General features: G+C 38.8%; 2 protein-coding genes across 8 annotated transcripts in view; one reads left to right on the forward strand and one right to left on the reverse strand.

The window, feature by feature from the left end:
- The window catches only part of KCNIP4 (potassium voltage-gated channel interacting protein 4), a 1210069-nt gene that overhangs the window by 1165225 nt on the left and 21429 nt on the right, over positions 1-23415 (forward strand). For all 5 annotated transcript variants that reach the window (XM_027103251.1, XM_027103255.1, XM_027103254.1 and 2 more), the window contains 2 exons: positions 9977-10046; positions 17930-18000. In XM_027103251.1, the coding sequence (XP_026959052.1) occupies positions 9977-10046; positions 17930-18000 (141 nt within the window). The remainder of the gene's footprint in view (positions 1-9976; positions 10047-17929; positions 18001-23415) is intronic.
- PACRGL (parkin coregulated like) overlaps positions 12844-23415 on the reverse strand; it is a 51781-nt gene continuing 41209 nt past the window's right edge. The window contains exons 11-12 of one of the 3 annotated variants that reach the window (XM_027103241.1): positions 21448-21796; positions 12844-13557 (exon numbers count right to left, since the gene is read on the reverse strand). The gene's annotated coding sequence lies outside the window, so the exon portion shown is untranslated. The remainder of the gene's footprint in view (positions 13558-21447; positions 21797-23415) is intronic. The other 2 variants (XM_027103244.1, XM_027103242.1) reach the window with 2 other exon arrangements.

A 23415-nucleotide genomic window follows, 5' to 3' on the forward strand; every position in this document is an offset into this window, starting at 1 on the left:
CTCCTCCAACTGTAGAATACCAAGTCATCTTTAAATTGTCATGCTACTAGGAGAGTGACTTTCCAGAGCAGCCCCAGTTTCAAACGAGGGAAGTGGAGAATGGAAATTTAATTTAAAAGAATCTATGCTTTTCCAATTGGATTACATATTAAACAGGGTGGAATAATATGTGAAGACAGTCATGCTTCCCAATGATACGTCTCTGAGAATGAAAGTCTCCATCCATCATCTTTATTGTATCAGTGAATTCACTTCATCTACCTTTCGAAAGTCATCCTTGCTGGAGGTGGTGGGGTGTTTTGTTTTCACAATTTAATCAACTAAGTAATGGGAAATATTTTTTAAAATCTCAAAGGATAAAAAGTTGTCTTGCCTATGAAATAATTATACTATAACTCAGCTTGATATGTTCACATCTTGAAAACTAAGAAAATAAAAGCCACTTTCTCAAATGTTAAATATATACAAACAATTATGATACATCTGTAGCACAAAACACAGTCAGACAAAAATACAACTTGTTTAAGCATCCTCCCATAAAGAGACCTTTTATCTGATCTGGGGGCACTCCAGACACCAGAATCTTAACTATAATAATTAGATGGAGTCCATGTGGTAATTTGAAAGTAGTTTTAAGTTATGACTTTGTAAAGTAGTAAGTAATTAATAAACAGTTGGATTCATACTCAAAATAAGAACTTAATAGCTTATGATTAAATTCATTTAAGTATAAGCAAATATATACATATATTACATAAACAGTTGAGTTCTCAGATGAATTTCACATATATCTTCGAGCATGCCACTCTCCCCAACTCTCAATGTGTTCACAAACCCCGAAACTCTCTGAACTTGTCCTTTGGGGGTTTGGGAGGTTTCATGGCAGAAACATGGTTGATTAAATCATTAGCCATTGGTGATTGAATTCAATCTCCAGACCCTTTCCCCTTCCTGGAGGTCAGGGGGTGGGACTGAAAGTTCCAACACTCTAATCACCTGGTTGGCTCCTCTGGCAACCAGCCCCCATCCTTGAGTGGGGTCCAAAAGTCACCTCATCACCATAAAAAGAGATAACTTTATCTCTCTCATGGTTTTAGGAGCTCTGTGCTAGAAATGGGGACTCAGACCAAACATATATTTCTTATTATAAATCACAATATTACAGTGTCACTTCTACTTCCCATTCATTGGGCAGTTTGACACATGGTTCCAGCAGACCATTAAGGACCCATGAAACACAATCTTCCCATGGGTTTGGAAGCAGGAAGAATTTGTTGATAAAAAATCCTAAAGACACATACCTGAAATCCTCTTCTTGTCTTGTCCAATTCATCAGGTTCCCTTTCGGTGTATCTCATGGGTTATTGCTGCATGTTCTTCTAAGTGTCCAAGATGCTTTCTGGTCTCTGCTTATGAACTCGTGCCCAGCTCGCTTTAAGTGTGGTCTGTAACAATTGTACTGCTTAAGAAGGTAACTTCCTCTAAGATGGCCAACTTACCTGCCATCTATTTTTGCCAGAAGAATGGATGCTCTTCTTATTTGGGGAGCGATGTGAGTCTCCCTCGTTTTCTTCTCTGGTCTGAGTGCCCAGTGTCCAGTCTTTGTGTTCCCTTTTTGTTCCGCCCACAGTCTGCTGTGCTACTTATCAAAGATGTCAGTCTACTTCCTTTGTCAGAAAGAATAACTGAAAAAACAGTCTCTGGATGAAACATGGATGTCATTACATTTCTGTGGGTAGAAACCTTAGGTTTTCAACTTAAGCACCTCACAACAATTGTCATGTATGCCTTCCTTGGCAGCAGGAGTAGGTGTGAGAGTTGATGAAAAACATAGATGCTTAAAAGATGTGACATTTTAGATATCATAAAAGGGTTCCCAAGGAGTTATTTATTTCACAAGGACTTTTACTTTTTCTGTACCATAATTCCTTTTTTTTTTTTTGATTCCTGAAGAGGTATCTCTAAATGTTTAATAATTGTTCTGAACCTGAGGAGATGGTATACACCGAACAGAATCATTTATGGGAAGAGGAGATTTCAGCCAGTGGAGTAGTGGACAAATATTAGCATGAAAATACATCTGTAACCATTTCTAGAGCATATCACTGTAACCATTTCTAGAGCATTCCACCAGAGTTCTGACAACTTTCAAGGAAATGCTGAAAGGCTTTCTTAATAGGTAAAAGTATAGGAACTCACAATGCACCTCAGAAAATAATTTCTTTAGCAATTTCCTATGCATACGTGGATCTCCCTTCAAAGCACCATTCCCAACACTTTTCATGGACTACTTTATTTCTAATGTACTCATCTAAGCATTAGTAGGGAAAACTTTTCCTTAAATTAATGAATAAAAAGTCTCCTGGGTTTCTACTGACATTTATTTCCAGTATGGTAGCCTTTATTCTTCTCAGCTGTCATTTACAACTGCAGTATTCCCCTGCCTTTGAGGGTAAACTCTGATGATATTAGAGAGAGCAGATTCAATTTATAAAACTAGAGGAGGAGGCGTAACTCATATCTGTTTTATAGGCTCATTGCATTATATCAGACCGGTACTCTACTGGGTTCAATGCTTTGATGAATACCATTTAACCTTGGTATAGCCATGTTGAGGTTACAGTGACTCTCTGTATCATGGAGTTCTGCTTACCAAATTCTAGATTATTAACATTATACTAACAGCTCATATTTAATGAGCAAATACGGTGCACAAAGAAGAGGACTAAGATAATAACATAACGTGCATTATCTTACTGATTCTCATAACACACCTCTGGTGTCAATAGTTATCCCCGTGTTACAGAGGAGAACAATAGGACTTAGATGAAACAATTTGAAGCTATGCAGCTTTTAAGCAGAGGTTCAGCGCAGTCCTTCTACTTCACTCCAGAGCCCAGGAGCATAAGCATTTCACTAAATTATTCTAAATGCTTCCTGGCAGAATGATACCAGCTATTGTATGGACATGAGGGTGTTTGCAATGTCCACACATCAGCCTAGACATCAGGAAACACAGACACAAGGTAAGGCTCAGCAGCCCGCTGTGTGGTTTATGGCAATTCCTGTAACCTCAACCTCAGTCTCCTTGTTTTTAAAATGAAGCCATTGGACTGGATTACAGGTATTCCCCGCTTTTCAAAAGTTCTCTTTATGAAAGACCTGTATTAGTACCTGTTTTCCCTAATCAAAAGAAGTCTGAAGAGGATTTTTCACTTTTATATAAAAAGGAGAAAAGTGAAAATAGCATTCAGCGTTCATTTTGCAGCTAACTGATATAGAGGCTGCACACCTCAAGCATAAAGGAACACCACCAATCTCCTTCCCTAAGAAGAACTACACTTTGCATCTCAGCATTGAGCCTCCATAGTTGTTTTTTTAAAATAGATCTTTATTGGAATATAATTGCTTCACAATACTGTGTCATTTTCTGTTGCACAACAAAGCAAATCAGCCATATGCATACATATATCCCCATATCCCCTCCCTCTTGAGTATCCTTCTCACTCCCTATCTCACCCCTCTAGGTCGTTACAAAGCACGGAGCAGATCTCCTTGTGCTATGCAGCTGCTTCCCACCAGCCAACTATTTTACATTCAGTAGTGTGTGTATGTCGATGCTTCCCTCATTTCACCCCAGCTTCCCCCTCCCACCCCATGTCCTCAAGTCCATTCTCTATGTCTACCTCTTTATTCCTGCCCTGCAACTAGGTTCATCAGTATCTTTTTTTTTTTTCGATTCCATATATATGTGTTAGCATACAGTATTTGTTTTTCTCTTTCTGACTTACTTGACTCTGTATGACAGACTCTAGGTCCATTTACCTCACTACAAATAACTTAATTTCATTTCTTTTTATGACTGAGTAATATCCCACTGTCTGTCTGTGAGCATCTCTGCTTTATCTCAACTTATTTTCTGCACACATTAGCAAGGTGTGTCCTAGGTAATTGCTTCTGTGTTTTCTGCCATTTCAGCTCACAGAAGGTTTCATAGGAGCACTCTACTTTTGGAGAGCAGGGGAAACCTGTATCTCTAAAGTTGCTTAAACACTCAAGTTTCCTGACTCTGTGATCAATAGACTAGGCTCTGCCATTTTCTAATTATGAGAACGTGGGTAGTTTCTCCCTAACAGTTTGCTTATGTAAAATGGAGGTAATGCTAGCATCTGTCCATTCACATGAGAAAATCCATGTAAAGCATTTAACACAATGTATTAACTTATCATCATCGTCATTATCATCATCATCATCATCATGCTAATTATTATTATAAAAATCTCTTTTATTAATACTGATATTAGTAGCAGCAATGTAATCATAGAACATTTACAACTGATCTTGACACATTCTCATAACCCTACCTAAGGGAGCTGAGAAGAACACATCTACAAGGCCCCAAAGGGCAAGCGTCTCTTCACCACTTGACAAAAGTATGGCAGTTACGTGCTGAGAAAATCTCATTCCACATTCATTGCATCCTGATCATATCATTGCAAAGGGTTTAAGAAGCACTAAAGGAAACTTGCTGGTCATAACAGATACATTTTTTTTTTAATTTAAAAAATTTTTTTCTTAATCAATATCCCCAGTTTGGGTTGAAAAGTCTTCCTTTTGCACATGGCTCTCTCCAACACAGCCATGATGGGTGGCTTTGGAGGCAAACAATGTTGTGCACCAGAAGGCCACTTTCTCAGTCCTGATGGAGAAAAAGATGATAATCCAGAAGGCTAACATTGCAATGAATGGAGTCAGGGAGGTTGATTCCACTAATCTTTAAATTCCGTAAAAGCAAACATAAAATTAAAAAAAAATTCACTTCTGTTTCTTTGTTGCCCAGAACAGTGCTCGATGCACAGAAGGCACTATATAACTGTTTGTTCAAAGAATAAACACATGTATGCCTCTGAAAACAATGTGATGCCAACAGGTTTCTTCATTTTAATCTCTGCAAGCTTCATTTTCCTCACCTCAGGGTTAGTGAAAATGTTAGAAGAGATGATGTATGTAAGAAGGCATTGAATGTACCTTCATTAAACAGCTATGGTGATGTGGTCCAGCAGCCTGCCATCAAAGCATCCTTGTCTGCATGAAAAACTTGCACATCTGGAGGGATGTGGACAAATGCCTTGATGTCCTCTGATAATTTTCAGAATGATGATTAGAGTCATGAGGAAAGCAAATTACTGTTGCTTGTTCATGGGATTTGGTGAGTGTCAAATTACCATGTGACTCTGGTCAGCAGCCCCTCTCAATGTGAAACTTTCTCATAAACAAGTGGTGGTAGCACATATGGGTACAGCCTTTCTGGAAATCAATGTGACTGTGCATTATGAAGAACCTAACATAGTTTAAGCCCTTTGGTCTTATGAGTCTCCTTCTGGGATTAGTCGTAAAGAAAGAACCACAGGTGCAATCACAGATATATGCACTAGAATGTTAACTACATTGTTATTCCTATGTAGTTCAAAAATATGCTGAAATCCCCTAAATATCCAACAATATGACAAGTGCAATGGACACGTTATTATGCAGCCATTAATAATGATGACATGGAAAATGCTCAGGATATTTTGTTACAGTAAGAATAAAGAAGATGCAATACTATATTCTTACATTATTCTAATTTTATTTGTACAGCATATTAATACACGCTTAGATAGAAGACTAAAATAGTTTTACAGTAGCATAATTAAGGGTAATCTTTATTATTTTTTTCTATAGACAACATATATTCATGAAATGATCACTTGCTAATAATCAGATGAAATGTCATTAGAAAATATAATATAGAAGCCATAAAATTTATAGAAGGTTATAGCAACTTCTCAAAGTATATACGAGTGAAGCTTTCCTCACTCTCTCTAAAGCTGGGAATTCTACTGCTTCTTGGGTTCTTCCTCTTAGAGTAAAGAAGTCCTAATTAACAAATTCATACTTAGATATCTAGGCCTTACTGCACTTGTTTATTTGAAAATGTCATCCTTTAAAAATGACTCCAGGGGAAATGAAAAGAATTTACATGGCTAAGTGATGTGATGATGGTTCTATTAAAGCATCAGTGGGAGAACTATTTCAGAGCACAGACATGTGGAGCATTTTCAAATCAGGCTCCGAGACAGACACTGCTAACAGTTCACCAAGTTTGTGTTCTTATCTTCTTCCTGGGCGCATGAGCCTTCTCTTGTGGTTTGGGGTGGACATATTAAGTGATTTCTCACCAAAAATATAAGAGTGGAAAGGATATGTACCACCTTAAGACCTGGTCCATAAACACCTTTAATGCTCACTCTTCAATGTCTTTTTCTCCTTCAGATTAAATGATCACATAGACGCCACATGACGATGGCCAAGCTTTCATTAGCCTCTGTCCCTTAAGAACTCTGATCTGTTCCCCACCCTCCAAGACTGTTGGATAAGCAAGAAATATACTACATTCTTTTAAATTTATATATATTTAAGTTATATATTTGGGAGCATGTTTGTTACAGCAGCAAGATTCAGCCTAACACAGCCACATCTTTTATGGTATACACTTAGCTGTACACGGGGCCTCGTCAAATTCATTCTTAATGGAGAGGTGGAGATACCTCTTTTGTGCAGAAATGACTTCACAAAACTGGTGAGGGAAGAGTTAGAGAATAGATCATTCATACCATTTTGTAAATCACTAGAGTCTTAAAAAATCGGATTATTTTTTTTTACCTGAAGGTAGTAAAATGAATTGCTTTCCCATAAGAACTCTTTAGAATAAATAAAAGATCACCATTCTATGGACTGTTACTTTTGCGTGTTCTTTTATGTTGCTTCTGACCTTTCTTGTTCTATTTGGATATAGGTCCATGACGGCACAACATTTAACTTGTTTATTGCTGCTGCCTTGTTTCCCAGAAAAGTTCGTAGAATAATAAACATACAGTATGCATGGGTTAAAGATGTAAGTTAATGTAGTAAATATAAGATGGATAAAGACAGATTCACTTGATGAGACTTACCACCCTAAAACTTGACCAGAAATTTTGTCTTTTTAATTTTAAAAAAATATATTTTTTAATTAATTTATTTATTTTTAGGGCTGCGTTGGGCCTTAGTTGTGGCATCCAGGATCTTTCATTGCGTGCGCGGGCTCTTTGTTGTGGTGCACAGGTTCCAGAGCACGTGGGCTCTGTAGTTGTAGCATGCAGGCTCTTTAGTTGAGGTGCGAGAGCTCAGTAGTTGTGGCGCGTGGGCTTAGTTGCTCCACAGCATGTGGGATCTTAGTTCTCCAACCAGGGATCAAACCCACGTCCCCTATATTGGAAGGCAGATTCTTTACCACTGGACCACCAGGGAAGTCCCTGACCAGGAGTTTTTAGTTGGCAGAGAATGGATTTCGTTTGACACAGACATGTGATTAAACATAAAACAGACATATGAGACCATCAATTTCTGAATTTCATTTCACATTATAAGATATATCTATCAAATACATCTAGAGATTAGAGACAGCTGACAAGTTTGCTGGCTGCAGGTGTCCGTTCATTTCCCATCTTTGTCTCTGGCTAGAATCATTTGAACTCCAAGGCAAGTTTCCAGCTTTGACCTTGCACAAATTCACCACCTGATGGCAGACAGCCATCTATTTGTTCTCGCCTTACTATCCCCAGCAGATGGCTCAGAGATAAATAGCCAATAAATCACAATTTCCATGCATGAGAGGGTCCAACTACAAAGTGCTTATTTGCTTTTAAAATTGGTTCTGTTGCTGCCAACTAGACAGAGTCATTTAGTCAAAACTTTTGAGTGATGAGCTAGCTACATGCCATCTTCTTTCCTTTTGGAGTTGTAGCTGTTGATTGTTCATTTGCTTATGTATTAGTCAGGATTTGCCAGAGAAATAAAAACCAATAGATGTGTATATATACAGAAAGTAATTTGTTTTAAGCAATTGGCTCACATGATTGTGAAGACTTAAAATCTGATGGAGGAGAGAGACAGACTGGAGACTCAGGAACTCAGGAAGGAATTGCAGTTCAAGTCCAAAGGCAGTCTGCTGTAGAACCAAGAAGAACCAATGTTGCATATTAGCTCCCAAGGCAATGTGCTGGAGAATTCGCTTTTGCTCTGGAGAGATTAGCATTTTGCTCTATAGGTCTTCAACTGATTGGGTGAGGCCCACCCATATTATGGAGGGTAATCTCTTTTACTCAAAATCCACCAACTTAAATGTAAATCTCATTCAAAAACACCCTATAGAAAGATCCAGAATAATGTTTGACCAAATAATTGGGCATTGTGGCCCAGACAAGTTGACATGTAAAATTAACCATCATAATTTGCTTGCTTGCTTTTTTCCTAATTTGTTGTTGGCTGTCATTTTTTGCTCCAATCCTCTTAGGTCCTTGGGGTCATTATTTCCACAGGGCTTATTTCATTCAAAACCTTGTGATGATCTGGAAAGTTCCAAGCTCACATTCCAGCTCTCCCACTGGCTAGCTGAGAAACAAGGCACTTTACCACATAGCCTAGTTCTTCCTCAGTGAATAGAGATTCCTAAGTCATAGGTTTATTATAATGATCAAATGGGGAAAATCCACATTGACGAGCTCTATAAACACAAGTTCACATTGAAACTACTATTTGAAACTGTGTTTATATATCAAAGGTACTAACCTTTCAAACCAACAAAGGAAAAACCAGAAAATTCCTCATGTGAAGCACATTATAGTTGTGAATAACTGGCTCATTAGAATAAAGAAAGATCAAATTAATACATCAAGTTTATTCATGAAGGGACAATGATTTTAAGAGTTAAGAAAAGCTTTAAAGACCACAAATGATTTTTGAAGATCCCAGTAACAGTGTCAAATTTAAAGTATACAGAATATTCATGTCTAAAGGCAGGGAAATGAGGTCCTGTGAGAACTGAAGCAAGGGAGCTCAGGTAAGATGCACCTGTTCACAAGAAGCTACTCAGAAGAAATGGATAGAACTTATCACTTCCCTACTTTCAGTGTACGATTAACGTCCCACATGTGGTTTGATGTTGGATTATTTTGTGATTGTCGGTCTCCACTGCTCAAGGAGTGTGTCCAGTTCAGAATCCTGACCAGATTGTTCTTGCAACTCCAAAGAGTGAAAACGTTTTTGCGCTTACCTCAGTCTCAAGTCCACTTACTTAGTCCTGATTTCGGCATCAAGGCAGATCTTTTCTAACATTTTAGATTGCAGCTCCTTTTACAGAAAATGCCCAATCTCAGAGGGGTACCTTTACCCTCTGGTCCCACCAAGTCAGTAGTCCAACATTAGTGGAGTTCCCAAGGTCAATATCCTTTAGTCTTAAATAACTCCAACCATGGGACAAAGGTGGGAATTCATTATGTTCAGGCCTGTTTCTTTTCAAACCTTCCTCTCCAGAAATTCAACAGATCTTCAGGTCCTGCCTTACTCAGAGTTACTTATTACTAACAATGTTATCATTCAGTCCTACAATCTGTTAACAGAAATTAGTAACTATTTCTGTTTGAGACTTGTTGGGCCACCTTATACCCAAAGGGAGCACAGCATTTTCTCATTGAACTAAAGATTATGGGGGTCCAGCACATCTCCAGAGGATACAGCACCAAGACCCAGCCAGCAAAGACCACATCAGAAACATCTTGCAATGTCCTTGATATATGAAAAACAAAGTAATGTTTTCCTACCTCGTTGATAATATACATACATGTTCTTAAAAACAGCAGTGTGTTTTTTTAACGTGTCAGACCAGCTTTGATGCTGATACTATGCAAAGATTTTTACAACAGCAACTTTTTTTTCAGTCTGTGAGAACTGGGACAAAGCGAAGTTTATAGTGTGCTTTTTTTCTTTTTGTGATAATGGGTGGATGGGGAACTTTCTTGCTGCAGCTCTGCACGTAGGCAGTTCTATTTCAAATGGGCAAAAAATCAGTTTTATGAACACTTTGCTCATATTGCCTCTCTACCACTTTCTCTAGGAATGCCCCAGCGGGGTTGTCAATGAAGACACCTTCAAAGAGATTTACTCGCAGTTCTTTCCACAGGGAGGTAAGTACAAATGTGGACCAGTGAATTCTACTCTCAGTTAGAATTATGCTTGCAATCTTGAGTTTGGTTTAATCTTTCATGGCATGACTCTACATTTTTCATCTTTATGTCAGAGAATTAATACACAGTGTGCAGTGCATACGATTCTCAATACATCATAAAAGTGAGCTACTTACAGATTATCAAATACCCTAGCGTTCACTCTTTAGCTTAATGCAAGCAGTATTCCTGTGTGCTCGATACCACATCTCTCAAAGGCGCGGTGCTTTCTAACTATGATGGGTGAGTCCTGGATATGCCACAAAGCTTTCACATGCATTATACGTCTCATTCTCCCAACTCTCAAAATTAGGACAAATGGAATTATCCTCAATTTTCGGATCTGAAATCCAGGGCTTAGAGAAGCTAAATGTTTTGCTCAGAGTCACACATCCACTAAGTGGCAGATCTAGGTTAGAACCCAGATTTTTCTGTAACCTCATCTAATATTCTTTCTGCTCTTCCTCTCTCTTTCAGGAACTCTCCACTATCACCCCTACCCCTGCATCTAAGAAAATTAATACCACCCTAGACATTATTTTAATTGGAAAGAGAACAAGGAACGCATAATGATAATACATACCTGTTAGAGACGACTGAGAGATATATTTGCCAGTGGACCTTATAGTCTCTCCTTCAATCACTCAGCAGGATGCCCAGCTCAGACTTGTCCTGCAGCCGGCTCTGTGTCCAGCTGTGTATTAGGTGCTGATGATGTAAGAGGGGTGAGATGTGGTACCTGCCCCAAAGAATGTTAGAGTCTAGAGTAGCAGATGAACAATGTCAACAGAAAAAAATATATGTGAGGATAGGGGTTAAAAATATAGTATTATAAAAGCACAAGGTAGGCACAGTTAGACAAGCTGAACAACAGGGAGGAAATAAAAAAAGTCTATCCAGATAAATTGAGCCTCAGCTGAAGTAGCCACCTTTCATCCCGTATCTAATACGTGTCTGGCCTTGGCATGTGTTACCCATCACCTCCCAACAACCCGAGTTATGGTTCTCCCTTTCTAATGAATGTGGAAACTAAGGTGCAGGGAAATTCATCCATTTCTTTGCCATCATCTTTTCACTTCAATTCCACCTAAAAGATCCACCATCATCTGATGCCAAAATAACTGCTGTGGTCTCTGAAATAAGTCTCCCTGATTCCACCCCTCTTCTCCACTCCCCAGCCATGCTGTATTTTCAACATGAGCCAGAGTAATCCTGGTAAAATGTAAGCCAGGTCGTCTCACTGCTCTGCACAGAATCTTCCATCCACTCAGAGCATAGGGCAAGGTCACCGTCTCCTGTTCTATCTCTGCCTCGTCCTTCACTGACCCTCCCCTTCACTCACCTCATTCCAGAGGTCCTGGCCTCTTGCCCTTCCTCCAGCACAGCAGTCCTGCTGCTGCCTCTGGGCCTTTGTTTTTTTATTTTATTTTTTTATTTATTTTTGGCCGTGCAGCATGTGGGATCTTAGTTCCCCACCCAGGGATTGAACCCACACACCCTGCAGTGGAAGCTTGTAGTCTTACCACTGGACCACCAGGGAAGTCCTATCTCTGGGCCTTTGAGTTCACTCGTTATTCTCTCTGCCTGGAATTCTTTTCTCCCGAATATCCATCTCAATATCTCACTGCCTCTGCTTTTATTCAAACGCCACCTTCTCAGTGAGGCTTCCTCTGGCCACCCTGGCTTAAATGACAACCCCTATATATTGCCCAGGCCTTTTCTTTATGTTTCTCTTTAGCTCTCAGGAGCATCTAGTAATATATATTTCATTTGTTTGTGTTGTTGCTTACTGTCTCTTTTTCCACTAGAATGTCATCTCCAAGGGAACGGAAGTTTTTGTCTGCTTTGCTCACTGCTGTGTCCACAGGTCATGGAACAGTGAGTGACAAGTAGTTGCTCTAGATACTCACTGCAAAACAGGGTGAATGCATGGATGAACGAATGACATCCACCTCACCATGGGATAATATCTGTAAAAGGCACTTTGAATGTATACAACACTTAAATATTAATTATTTCATACAAAAATTAGATTCACTTTTGGCTTTAGATATTTACTAGGTTGAATTTGAAGTTGAAATTGAAAATTTCAATTTTGGGCATGGATTATCAAACTAGAAAGTTTCACTTAAGATGGACTTTTCAAAGAATTAAATTAGAATTCGGAGAAAACACAGGATGACCCACTATTACATGAATTTGGATACATCATAGGTGACAACTTCCCCAACCCCATCTCATTAATAACAGCCCACAGACAGGTATTGGTCATAGGGTCTGATGCCAGGATTGTAATGGATCCTTTGTCTGAATAGATAAGGAATTTAGAATATCATTTGTTTAACACATATTTCTAAATTATTAAAAACCATGGAATTTTTTTAAAAGAATGATGTTTACTATAAACTGTCTGACAATATATTGATAGGCATTAATATCAAAGCACTTAGCACAAATGGAGGGTGCAGTGGTTAAGAATCCGCCTGCCAATGCAGGGGACACGGGTTCAAGCCCTGATCCGGGAAGATCCCACATGCCGCAGAGCAGCTAAGACTGTGCACCACAACTACTGAGCCTGCGCTCTAGAGCCCGTGCTCTGCAACAAGAGAAGATACCTCAATGAGAAGCCCACGCACCGCGAGGAAGAGTAGCCCCGGCTCGCCGCAACTAGAGAAAGCCCGCACACAGCAACGAAAACACAACAGAGCCAAAAATAAATAAGTAAATAAATAAAAATTAAAAAAAAAAAACACTTAGCACAAATGGAAATCTTTTATTTTTTGATTATCTCAAATGAAAGTTATTACATGCTACAAATTGGATACAACTCCACATTAAAATTTTATCCTTATCTGAAAAATAACATTTCAACATTAGAGAACATCTACTTAAGCACAATCCTTTGCAAGGGATTCTTGTTACAAAGTCCAAAGGGATTTGTGGAAAGATCACTTTTGCACTCTTAAAAATTCATTGATTATTCCTGTTAATTGAATGCATAAATCTAAAAGCAGCCAGCATTACTGAAGGAAATGAAATATTTTTAAAAATGATGACTTGCAATTTTAAAAATTAATATCGCGCATGCAAATTGTATCTTGCAGTGCCGCTAGAAAAGGGAAAATGTCCTAAGGAGGAATGTATTCTCCGATGGCAGGCAAATCCATGTTATGGCCATCCTCACATTTCTGTGTAGTCATTTATTTATGTTGATGGCCTGAAAGCAACAGATGTCTCTCATTATGAGTCGTAATAATGATGGGTCCATAAATCACAATGTCTCACAGTTTCCTCCAGGGAGGTTCTTTGTCTTATTGCCAGAACCGTCTGCAGTTTGTACTGTGTCAGGCTCTTTAGTTTTCTCTACTTCTTAGCAAGATGGTTTACCAAGCACGACTTGTTTGGAGTTCTGGATGTCAGCACAGCTGGACTGAACAGAATCTTCCTGTTTGTAAGGGATAAAGTATGTCTCCTATAAAACAAGCCGAGAGGAAATGGCTTGTTTGTGCCATTACCTGTATCATTACAGCAATGCTTTTCTTTTTTTTTTTCCTTCGGTACGCGGGCCTCTCACTGTTGTGGCCTCTACCGTGGCGGAGCACAGGCTCCAGACGCGCAGGCTCAGCGGCCATGGCTTACGGGCCCAGCCACTCCGCGGCATGTGGGATCCTCCCAGACCGAGGCACAAACCCGTGTCCCCTGCATCGGCAGGCGGACTCTCAACCACTGCGCCACCAGGGAAGCCCAGCAATGCTTTTCAGTGCCACGTACAGGGGAAACCTTAGCTTAGAAACTCTTAGCTCACCAGGCATTTTTAAAGCTCATGAAAATTCCAATTTCCTGGGCTACTCCTGCTTCTGTTATCGGAATTTTGCATTTGCTTTGACTATACAAGGCACCTGATAAACAGCTACTGAAGGAACGAATCAATGAGCTTCAGTCAGAAGAATCTAAGTCAACAAATATTTATCGAACAATCACTGCGTTCAAGACACTTGAGGCACTTAGATGAGCTCTATGGACATAAAGGTTTAAATTTTTTTTCCAAATAACTCCACCCACTGATTATCCTTCTCATGCGCAGACAATATTTCTAGGAATTTTCAGGGTGATTTAGAGAGAACATACTTAACAGAGACTACCACTCATGTATGTGAACCTGCCTTACTGTAGTAACATTGCCATGAATTGTATATTCAAATGCATTAATCTAAGTCTGTACCTTTTGCCTGAATTCAGGTGGGAGTAGGGGATTTGTGGTGGAAGAAAGAAATCAACCAGACTGATTTCAACCACAGACCTGGAACATGATAATCAAGTGTATTTGTTTAAATATTCTGAAATGCATGTGTATCCATGGCCTTTCCAACCAAGGGATTAGTTGGTATCATCACTGTGCTCTGGTCATAACTGGGTTAAAGACACTGGACTAGGTCAAGAGTCCTGAGTTTACAGATAGACTCTCTGCCCCCACGAAAATGTGTGACTCAAATAGCTTATTTCTCTGGGCCTCAGGTTGTTCCTTCACCAGATGTGGAACAGAAGAATCCTCATGTTTTCCTTCTGTTCTAACATCCTTTATTTCTAAGAGTTAGTGTTGGAATGTCTTGATTTCATTACCAACTCTACCGTTAACTAACTAGGTGACCATAACGACGTCCCTAACATTACCTACACCCACTTCCCGCCTTTGTTAAATGTAGATAAATAGCTAAATGGTATCCAAGATCACTTCCTATCTTAAGACTCCACAAATTTTGTCCCCTAACTGTAAAATTTCAACACTTAATTTTCAGCTTCACAAGTAAAATTACAGGAAACTGAGCAAAGTCATCATATGATACTCAGTAACTTTTTGTTATATGGAAGGAATTATGGTCAAAGAAGACTGTCAGCTCATATGGGAAGAGCAGAAACCATTGCCATTTCTTTTGAGCCCTGAACTGTACTGAAATCTAGAATCCAGGATGCCAGTTATTCATCCTTTTAGCAAATATTTACTGAGTATTTAAGAAGAGCACAGTCAGATGGAATCAGACCAAGATGGTTTTGTGGACAGTTTCCTTTTTCTCTACAGAATCCACCTCTGTGCCCAGTCAGACACTTCCAACGCCTTATCTCCTTCCTCTCACCCCATCAAAGCTAGTAGCATCATTCCCCTTCTTTAAAATCTTTCACTGTCTCCAGATGTCTACTGAAGAAATCCAAACTCTGTCAGAAACTCAGTACCATTCATGATATAATTGTACTGGTTTGCACTGAGCATGAAGTTCCATTAGGTTAGAACTTCAGTCACTTAGATACACAATTGAGAGTTCACAAAATATAGAAATGTTTTCAGGTGAACTGTATTAATCTGTAAAAAAAAATTTGATGACATTTAATAATGATAGCTAATAATTAGTGAACATTTAATATTTGCCTAGGACGTTCTAAGAACTTTGGGTATAGTACCTCATTTAATCTCTTTATGATGACTCTCTGAAGTACATATTGTTATCATTTTGTAGCTGAGGAAATTGAGTCACAGAGAGGTTAAACAACACACCCAAGGTCACACAGTTAATAGTTGGTAGAGCTGAGATTCAAATTCGGGCAATCTGACTCCACTACTGTATTAGCAACCTCTCTCCGCCTGGTATATGTAGGTTAGAAAACTGGCTTCACTTCCAGGAAACTTGCCAAGGTACATTTAGAGGAAAAAGACGTCCTCTGAACCACATTAGGGAAAACCTTGAGAGTGTGTGTCCCATGTGTCAAGCTTTAAACTAGAACAACCTCATCTGAGAAGGATGGTAATTATTGTATGCCTACATTATCTTGTGTTTTAAGTTTTTAAAAGTTGCCAACATCGTTTGTTCTGAGCCATTATTCATGGTGAGTTCTGCTTGCTAAGGTAAAGGCATTTACTCTTACTGTATAAATAAAGTAACAAGAGACCTGCTTAATGAAGCTCATTTTAAAATATGCAAAATCCCTTATTTTTTCTTCCCTGAAAATAAGTTTAGCATACCATCTGTCAGCTCATTTCTCCATAGGGCACTAAATAGTTCAAGAAGTCTATGTAAAAGTACTGTTGAGAGCAAAACAACTTTGCAAATAGAAATAGACTGACAATTCTTGATAATTCTATATGGAACTTCCCAACAATCTCACTAAATTGATTGTAGTCAAAACCCTGGTTTCATACCCGAAAGGGCTTCTTCCTGTGACCAATAAACACAAGATAGACATCCACTCTACAAACAACAGTTTTACATACCGTTAAGGCCCAATTGTGGTGCCTGTTTGGCTCATTGTAAACAGTGTTATTAATTCATACGTTTAAAAATAAGTGGTTCCTCACATCATATTTCAAGATAAGAGGTGAAAGAAAGTACCACCACCATTTTGAGAAACTGAGTATACAATTTACCTTGTGAAATATATGGCCTGCAACAGAGTTAACCATTGGGGTGAAGCATTCAGGGAAGACAGTCCATACACAGGCCATGGATGCTTGAGAGCTAGGAGAGAAGTTTGCCTGACCTCTGACCTCTCTCTTATTTGGGGAGAGCTATTCTCTACTCCTGCTTCTATGACTTACTTTCTTGACAGTCTTCAAAAAGCAATTCATAAAGTAAAAGGCGAACAGAAGTTTTGCTAAATCCCAGTAAAAATAAAGGTTAAAAGTTATAAAATAGAAATAGATGAGGTTTTAAAAAGAAGATATAAGGCTAGAGCCAATGAGCTAAAAGGTTATAATTTTTTAATATAAAAAAGGTTACAATAAAAGGCTAAAACCCATGAGATGAAACATTTAAAAGAATCACGTAAATTTGATCAAGGGTCAAGCACAGAAGCACTTAAAAATGAAAACTGTGCACTAAGAAAAGAAAACAATAAGAAAAATACATATACTTTAAAAATATAAAGGCAGAAATTTCAGAGATTAGGGAGACAAAGGAGAAAAATGGAAGGAAAGAAAAATTAGAGGGAAATAACCTACTTGAAGCAAACTCAGAGGAAGTGTTAGATTTCAGAGAACTTCAGTATCATTAGGTACCATCGTGTGGCACTGGGACAAAAGAGCTGTCCAAAGCTGTCTACCATTGCCCAGAGCCTCTAATCCCATCCAGGACCCAGGCAAAGCAGGAGCTCCTCACTGCTTTCAACTGGGAACCTTTAGGACCACACAATCCACTTTCAACATGGCCTCAGAAACTTCCCAAATCACCCTGGTTTCCACTTCATCAGGCAGCCTTACTGGCTATGGGCTAGCTTAGCTTTTTGGTCAGAAAGACCTAAGTTATATTCCACTCTACTCCGTATGGACTGTGTGACTTTGGGCAAATTTCTCAACTTCTCTGAGTCCGTTTCTCAACTTCTCTGAGTCCTGATATCCTTATCTGGGTTGTAAAATGAACAAACTAATAATAACAACACCAATAATAGCAATTCATCTGTGCCTCATTATTAGTATTTTTATTATGTTACTTCTTCTAGAGATAGTCCCTGCCAAGCACTATGCGATTTCCAGATGCATCTTGTTAATCCTCACACCCACCTATGGTAACATTACTCATCCCAGGGTCAGTAATATCACCTAAGTCTCCCATGTGTTCAGAGCATTTCCAGCCAGAAACTTAGAGAGCTTCTGTCACCAATGGCCTCTGTAGGTAACTCACACCTATGAATCTCAAATTACAATCCTCTATGGAGAGAAGGTGGGCAGCTGATAAGAAAGCACAAGTCAAAGGAGGTAGAGTAGATTTTCCTAGATAGAAAGAGGCTTGGGACATGCTATACAAATCCTTTGTAGGATAATGAAATGCTAACTTATTATTTTATTTTCAACATTTCAGACTCTACCACATACGCACATTTTCTGTTCAATGCATTTGATACGGACCACAATGGAGCTGTAAGTTTTGAGGTAAGTCTTAGATTTTTTTTTTTTTAATATGCTTTGACTTTAGACACATTGAAAGGGATTTAGTGCTTCTAAGGTGAAAATTTGAGTTTGGTGGTGTCATTTTTTTTTTTTTTTTTTTTTTTTTTTGCTTTTTGAGCCTTTTATTCCTTTATTATTATTATTATTATTATTATTATTATTGTTATTATTATTATTATTATTATTGTAATAAGAACACTCAACAAGAGTAGGCATCCTTGCCCTGCTCCTAATCCTAGAAGGAAAGGTTTCTAGTTTTCTCCATTGAAAGGTTTCTGTTTTTCTCCACGGAGTGTGATGTTAGCTATGGCCTTTTCATGTATGGCCTTTATTATGTAGAGATACTTTCCTTCTTTTCCTAGTTGACAGTATATATCATGAAAGGGTATTGAATTTGTCAGTAGATGCTTTTTCTGCATCTATTGAGATGATCATATGATTTGTACCCTTAATTCTGTCAGTCTGGTGTATCACATTAATTGATTTTCATATGTTGATTCAGCTTTCCATCCCAGGGATAAATTCTACTTGGTCATGGTGCATGATCTTTTTAATGTGCTGTTGGATTTGGTTTACTAGTGTTTTGTTGAGGATTTTTGCATCTGTGTTTATCAGGAATATTGGCCTGTAGTTTTCTTGTGATGTCTTTGTCTGGCTTTGGCACCAGGGTAATGCTGACCTCATTTGGAAGTATTCCTTCCACATCAATTCTTTGAAAGAGTTTGAAAAGCATTGGTGTTAGTTCTTTAAATGTTTGGAAGAATTCACCAGTGAAGACATCTGCTGCTGGGCTTTTCTTTGTTGGGAGGTTTTTGATTACTGAGTCAATCTCCTAGTTACAGGTCTGTTCAGACTTTCTATTTCTTCATGATTCAATCTTGGTAAGTTGTGTGTGTGTATCTAGGAATTTATCCACTTTTTCTTTAGGTTATCCAATCTGTGGGCGCAGAATTTTTCATAGTAGTCTCTTATGGTTCTTTTTGTTTCTGTAACATCAGTTACAATATTTCCTCTTTCAGTTCTGATTTATTTATTTATTTGAGTCTTCTCTCTTTTTTTCTTAGTCCAGCTAAGGGTTTGTCAATTTTGTCTACCTTTTCAAAACACCAACTCTTGGTTTCATTGATTTTTTTTCTATTGTTTTTCTATTCTCTATTTTATTTATTTCTGCTCTAATTTTTGTTATTTCCTCTTTCTAATTTAAGCTTAGTTTGTGCTTTCTCTGTCTCTTTGAGGGATAAAGTTACATTGCCTATTTGAGACATCTCTCCTTTTTTTAATGTAGGCATCTATTGTTATAAACTTCTCTCTTAGTACTGCCTGATAATTTTTGAGGAGAGGAAAGAAAAAGCCTAAGAACAGTTACTTTCCCTCATTGTATTGTCAAGAAGCTGCTCTTATCTTTCAAAATAAGTGCGAATGACAGCACACATTGAGTTTGCTTTCTAGTACTTTCTGTGTGTTTATACAAGAAAAGTGCATTTTCCCAACTGCATGAGAGCAAACCCAGAAAGCAAACAATTTAATTAGTATTTACTGGCATCCACTGTGGGCCTGTTACTGTGGTAGGCCTTGGAAATACAAAGCTGATAAAAACCCTGCTCTCGAAGGTCCGTAAGTGAGAGATAGAAGAAAGAAATTAAATATAACAAAATGCTACATTCACCACACTGACAATTTTATAAGGAAATCCCTTTTCAAATTAGGTACTTCAAGTGATTTGTATTTAATTTTGTTCATAAAATACTACATGTAAGCATCAGTAAGATGAAATATGTCCCGAGTATTCACATAGCTAAATACATTATTTATTTATAATAGAATAATAATAAATAAAATATATTTTATTTATATATTTATTACATTTACTTATATATTATGTATTATTTTCTTTTATGTATATTTTATTTATATTACATGGGTAGAATGTGTAAATCATCTATTTGCTTATATTCTGAATGGCTGTGCTTTGTCTCTAGCGAGTAGAATTATCATCACTCTTTAATATATGTGTGATATTATGATTTATAATAAGAAATATATATCCAAGAAAAGAAATATATATTTGGTCTTAGTCCCCAGTTTCTGACAAAGAGCTCCTAAAACATTGGGTTTTAAGTGAGGAGAACAACAAAGATGTCTTTTGTTATGTTAATGAGGTGAATTTTGAACCTCAGCTAGAGGTGGGGGCTGGTTGCCAGGAGAACCAACCACTTGATTATAGAGAGTTGGAACTTTCAGTCCCTCCGTCCTGTCCTCCTGAGAGGGGAGAGGAGCTAGAGACTGAGTTCAGTCACCAATGGCCGATGATTTAATCAATCATGCCTCTGTAATGAAGCCTCCTTAAAAACCCAAAAGGACAGGATTCAGAGAGCTTCCCAGTTGGTGAACACCTGGAGATTTAGGAAGAGCTGGGCGCTCTGAGAGGGCATGGAAGCTCAAGCCCTTTCCCCATGCCTTGCTCTGTGCACCTCTTCCACTTGGATGTTCCTGAGATATATCCTCTTACAAAAAACAAGTAATCTAGTAAGTAAATGTTTTTCTGAGTTCTGTGAGCTGCTCTAGCAAAGTCACTGAACCCTAGAAAAGGTTTGTTGGAACCTCCAATATGTAACCCATTGGTCAGAAGCACAGGTGACAACCTATACTTGCAAGTAGCATCTGAAGCTGGGGGCTGGGAGGGGGCAATGATGTAGTATCTGGCTCTGTCTCCAGGTAGAAAGTACCAGCGTTAAGTTCAATTATAAGACACACATCTGGTGTTGGAGATAACTTGATGGTGTGAGGAAATCCCCACTCACACACTGGAATTGGGGGCAGAATTGTCACTGTTTATAATGGGAACCAGATAACTTAGAGGGTATGCATATTTAGGATTGGGAAGGGTGCATCTTACACATGAGCAGAAATTTCAGTGAGTGCCAGGATAAAGGAAAGCAGATGATGGTGTGGAATCAACAAGGAAGGGCACTGGTGGGGCTGTATCAGGGAAGCCTGTCCATGGACTTGATGAACTAGGTCTGAAGGACAAGCCGGAGATGCTCAAGAGAATAATGGCTCAGGATGGGAAGCAGTGGGAGTGAGGCAGAGGCCTGGGAATGAAGAGAAAGCATTTGTAAACCACCTAGAAGGTGGAATACAAAAGAGGAGGGTGACAGGAAAGCTGTGTAAGGAGGCGGAGGACAGATCCTCACACATCTGAGGCAGGATGCTAAGGAGGCTGAATTATCTTGCAGGAGGTGAGGCGCCCTTGGAGAATTTTCAGTGGGGAAGTTAAGGTATCAGAGCTGTGTTCCTAGAAACAAGTCCATTTAGCAGCTATTTATCCAAGGGTCCAGACAGGAGCTGATGTCAGCCCGAACTACAGTTAAGGCATTGGAGAGGAGGAGACAAGTTCAAGAGATATTAAAATTAAATTGGTAGACTTACATTTCAACACTTTGTAGAGTCAGGATGACAAAAGGGAGGTGCAGCCTGCTGAGAGGTCATTCAGTTTGGCCCTGGGGCAGAATGACCAGGGCAGCAAAGTGCTTCCTCACACATACTAGATGCTCATAGAGATTGAGCGCTACTAAAATGAAGATTCTGGGCCAGGAAACTCAATGTGTCATCCCACAACTTAACCGAGAAATATCACCGGGAAAATAGGAGGAGAAGCTGGCAGTGGTCAAGGCGAGAGCAGTTGGGTCGACTCCGATGTGGCAGCAGCAGTTAGTGGGGAAGACGTGAGATGGTCATAGGTACCAGTCCCCTGTAACGTTTCTTCCGATTTGGCAGCCTACGAACAATATCGTATTAGTGTCTGCTGCACTTTACCAGCAAGATTAATTCCAGCACCGGCCTTAGTTTAGCCATAACATAAAAGTCAAACATTCCAGTTCACCTAATACAATCTTTCATAGCTAGTTTGAGTAAGACAAAGACTGCTAGTGATTTCATTACTTGAACTTCCTTAATGTATCAGAAACATTCCATCAATTACTTGTAGCACATTGTATCCAGTTTCACATGTAAATTTAGTCTGGTGTTAATGATATGGAACCATGCATAATGTCGCTATTGTAATACGTAATATTCGTCACAGTAATTGTGACGAATGCTGGTTAAAATTTGGGAAATTAGTTATGATGGCTATATACTATAAGCATGTTGGTAAAAAAATTGTTTTCTTTAAAGACAAACCAATGGTTAAATTAATAAATGTTAAATCAAAATTAAAACTAAGTTATTGTAGTTATGTTTCTAAATTGATTACCTACCTGAAAAGTCTCTAGAAAACAGAGATGATTAGGCAATGAACATATTTGGGGGTAACAAAAGCATCTTGAGAGGCACAGCAGAGACCGTCCTGATTCTGAGATAAAAATGGAAGTTTCCTACTTAATTTGCTTAATTCCAAAGGGTAGAGTGAGTAAGACAGGAGGGGTCCTGGATCCAGATATTACTGGATCTAAAACCCCTTCACCACCAAGTGGCTGTGAGACCCTGGGCTGAGTAGTTCAACCCTCTGGGCTTAGTGTTCATCTCTGCGAACCATCAGCAAGCAAAGCTACTTCATAGGGTAAAGGAAGGATGACAGAGTGATGTCATTTAGGGGCTTGGCTGAGTACCCAGCACCAAATATGTCCTCAGTATTTATTAGATGTTAACCACAGTGGTTTCTACAAGGGAGATATTTTTTTTCTTTTTTTTTTTTTTTTAACATCTTTATTGGGGTATAATTGCTTTACAATGGTGTGTTAGTTTCTGCTTTATAACAAAGTGAATCAGTTATACATATACATATGTTCCCATATCTCTTCCCTCTTGCGTCTCCCTCCCTCCCACCCTCCCTCTCCCACCCCTCCAGGCGGCACAAAGCACCGAGCCAATATCCCTGTGCCATGCCGCTGCTTCCCACTAGCTATCTACCTTACGTTTGTTAGTGTATATATGTCCATGCCTCTCTCTCGCCCTGTCACAGCTCACCCTTCCCCCTCCCCATATCCTCAAGTCCGTTCTCCAGTAGGTCTGTGTCTTTATTCCTGTCTTACCCCTAGGTTCTTCATGACATTTTTTTTTCTTAAATTCCATATATATGTGTTAGCATACGGTATTTGTCTTTTTCTTTCTGACTTACTTCACTCTGTATGACAGACTCTAGGTCTATCCACCTCATTACAAATAGCTCAATTTTGTTTCTTTTTATAGCTGAGTAATATTCCATTGTATATATGTGCCACGTCTTCTTTATCCATTCATCTTATGATGGGCACTTAGGTTGTTTCCATCTCCGGGCTATTGTAAATAGAGCTGCAATGAACATTTTGGTACATGACTCTTTTTGAATTTTGGTTTTCTCAGGGTATATGCCCAGTAGTGGGATTGCTGGCTCATATGGTAGTTCTATTTGTAGTT

This window comes from Aethalodelphis obliquidens, unplaced genomic scaffold, assembly GCF_003676395.1.
Source record: "Aethalodelphis obliquidens isolate GAN/ISIS:26980383/991018 unplaced genomic scaffold, ASM367639v1 scaffold6, whole genome shotgun sequence".
In the NCBI taxonomy this organism is placed as follows: domain Eukaryota; kingdom Metazoa; phylum Chordata; class Mammalia; order Artiodactyla; family Delphinidae; genus Aethalodelphis; species Aethalodelphis obliquidens.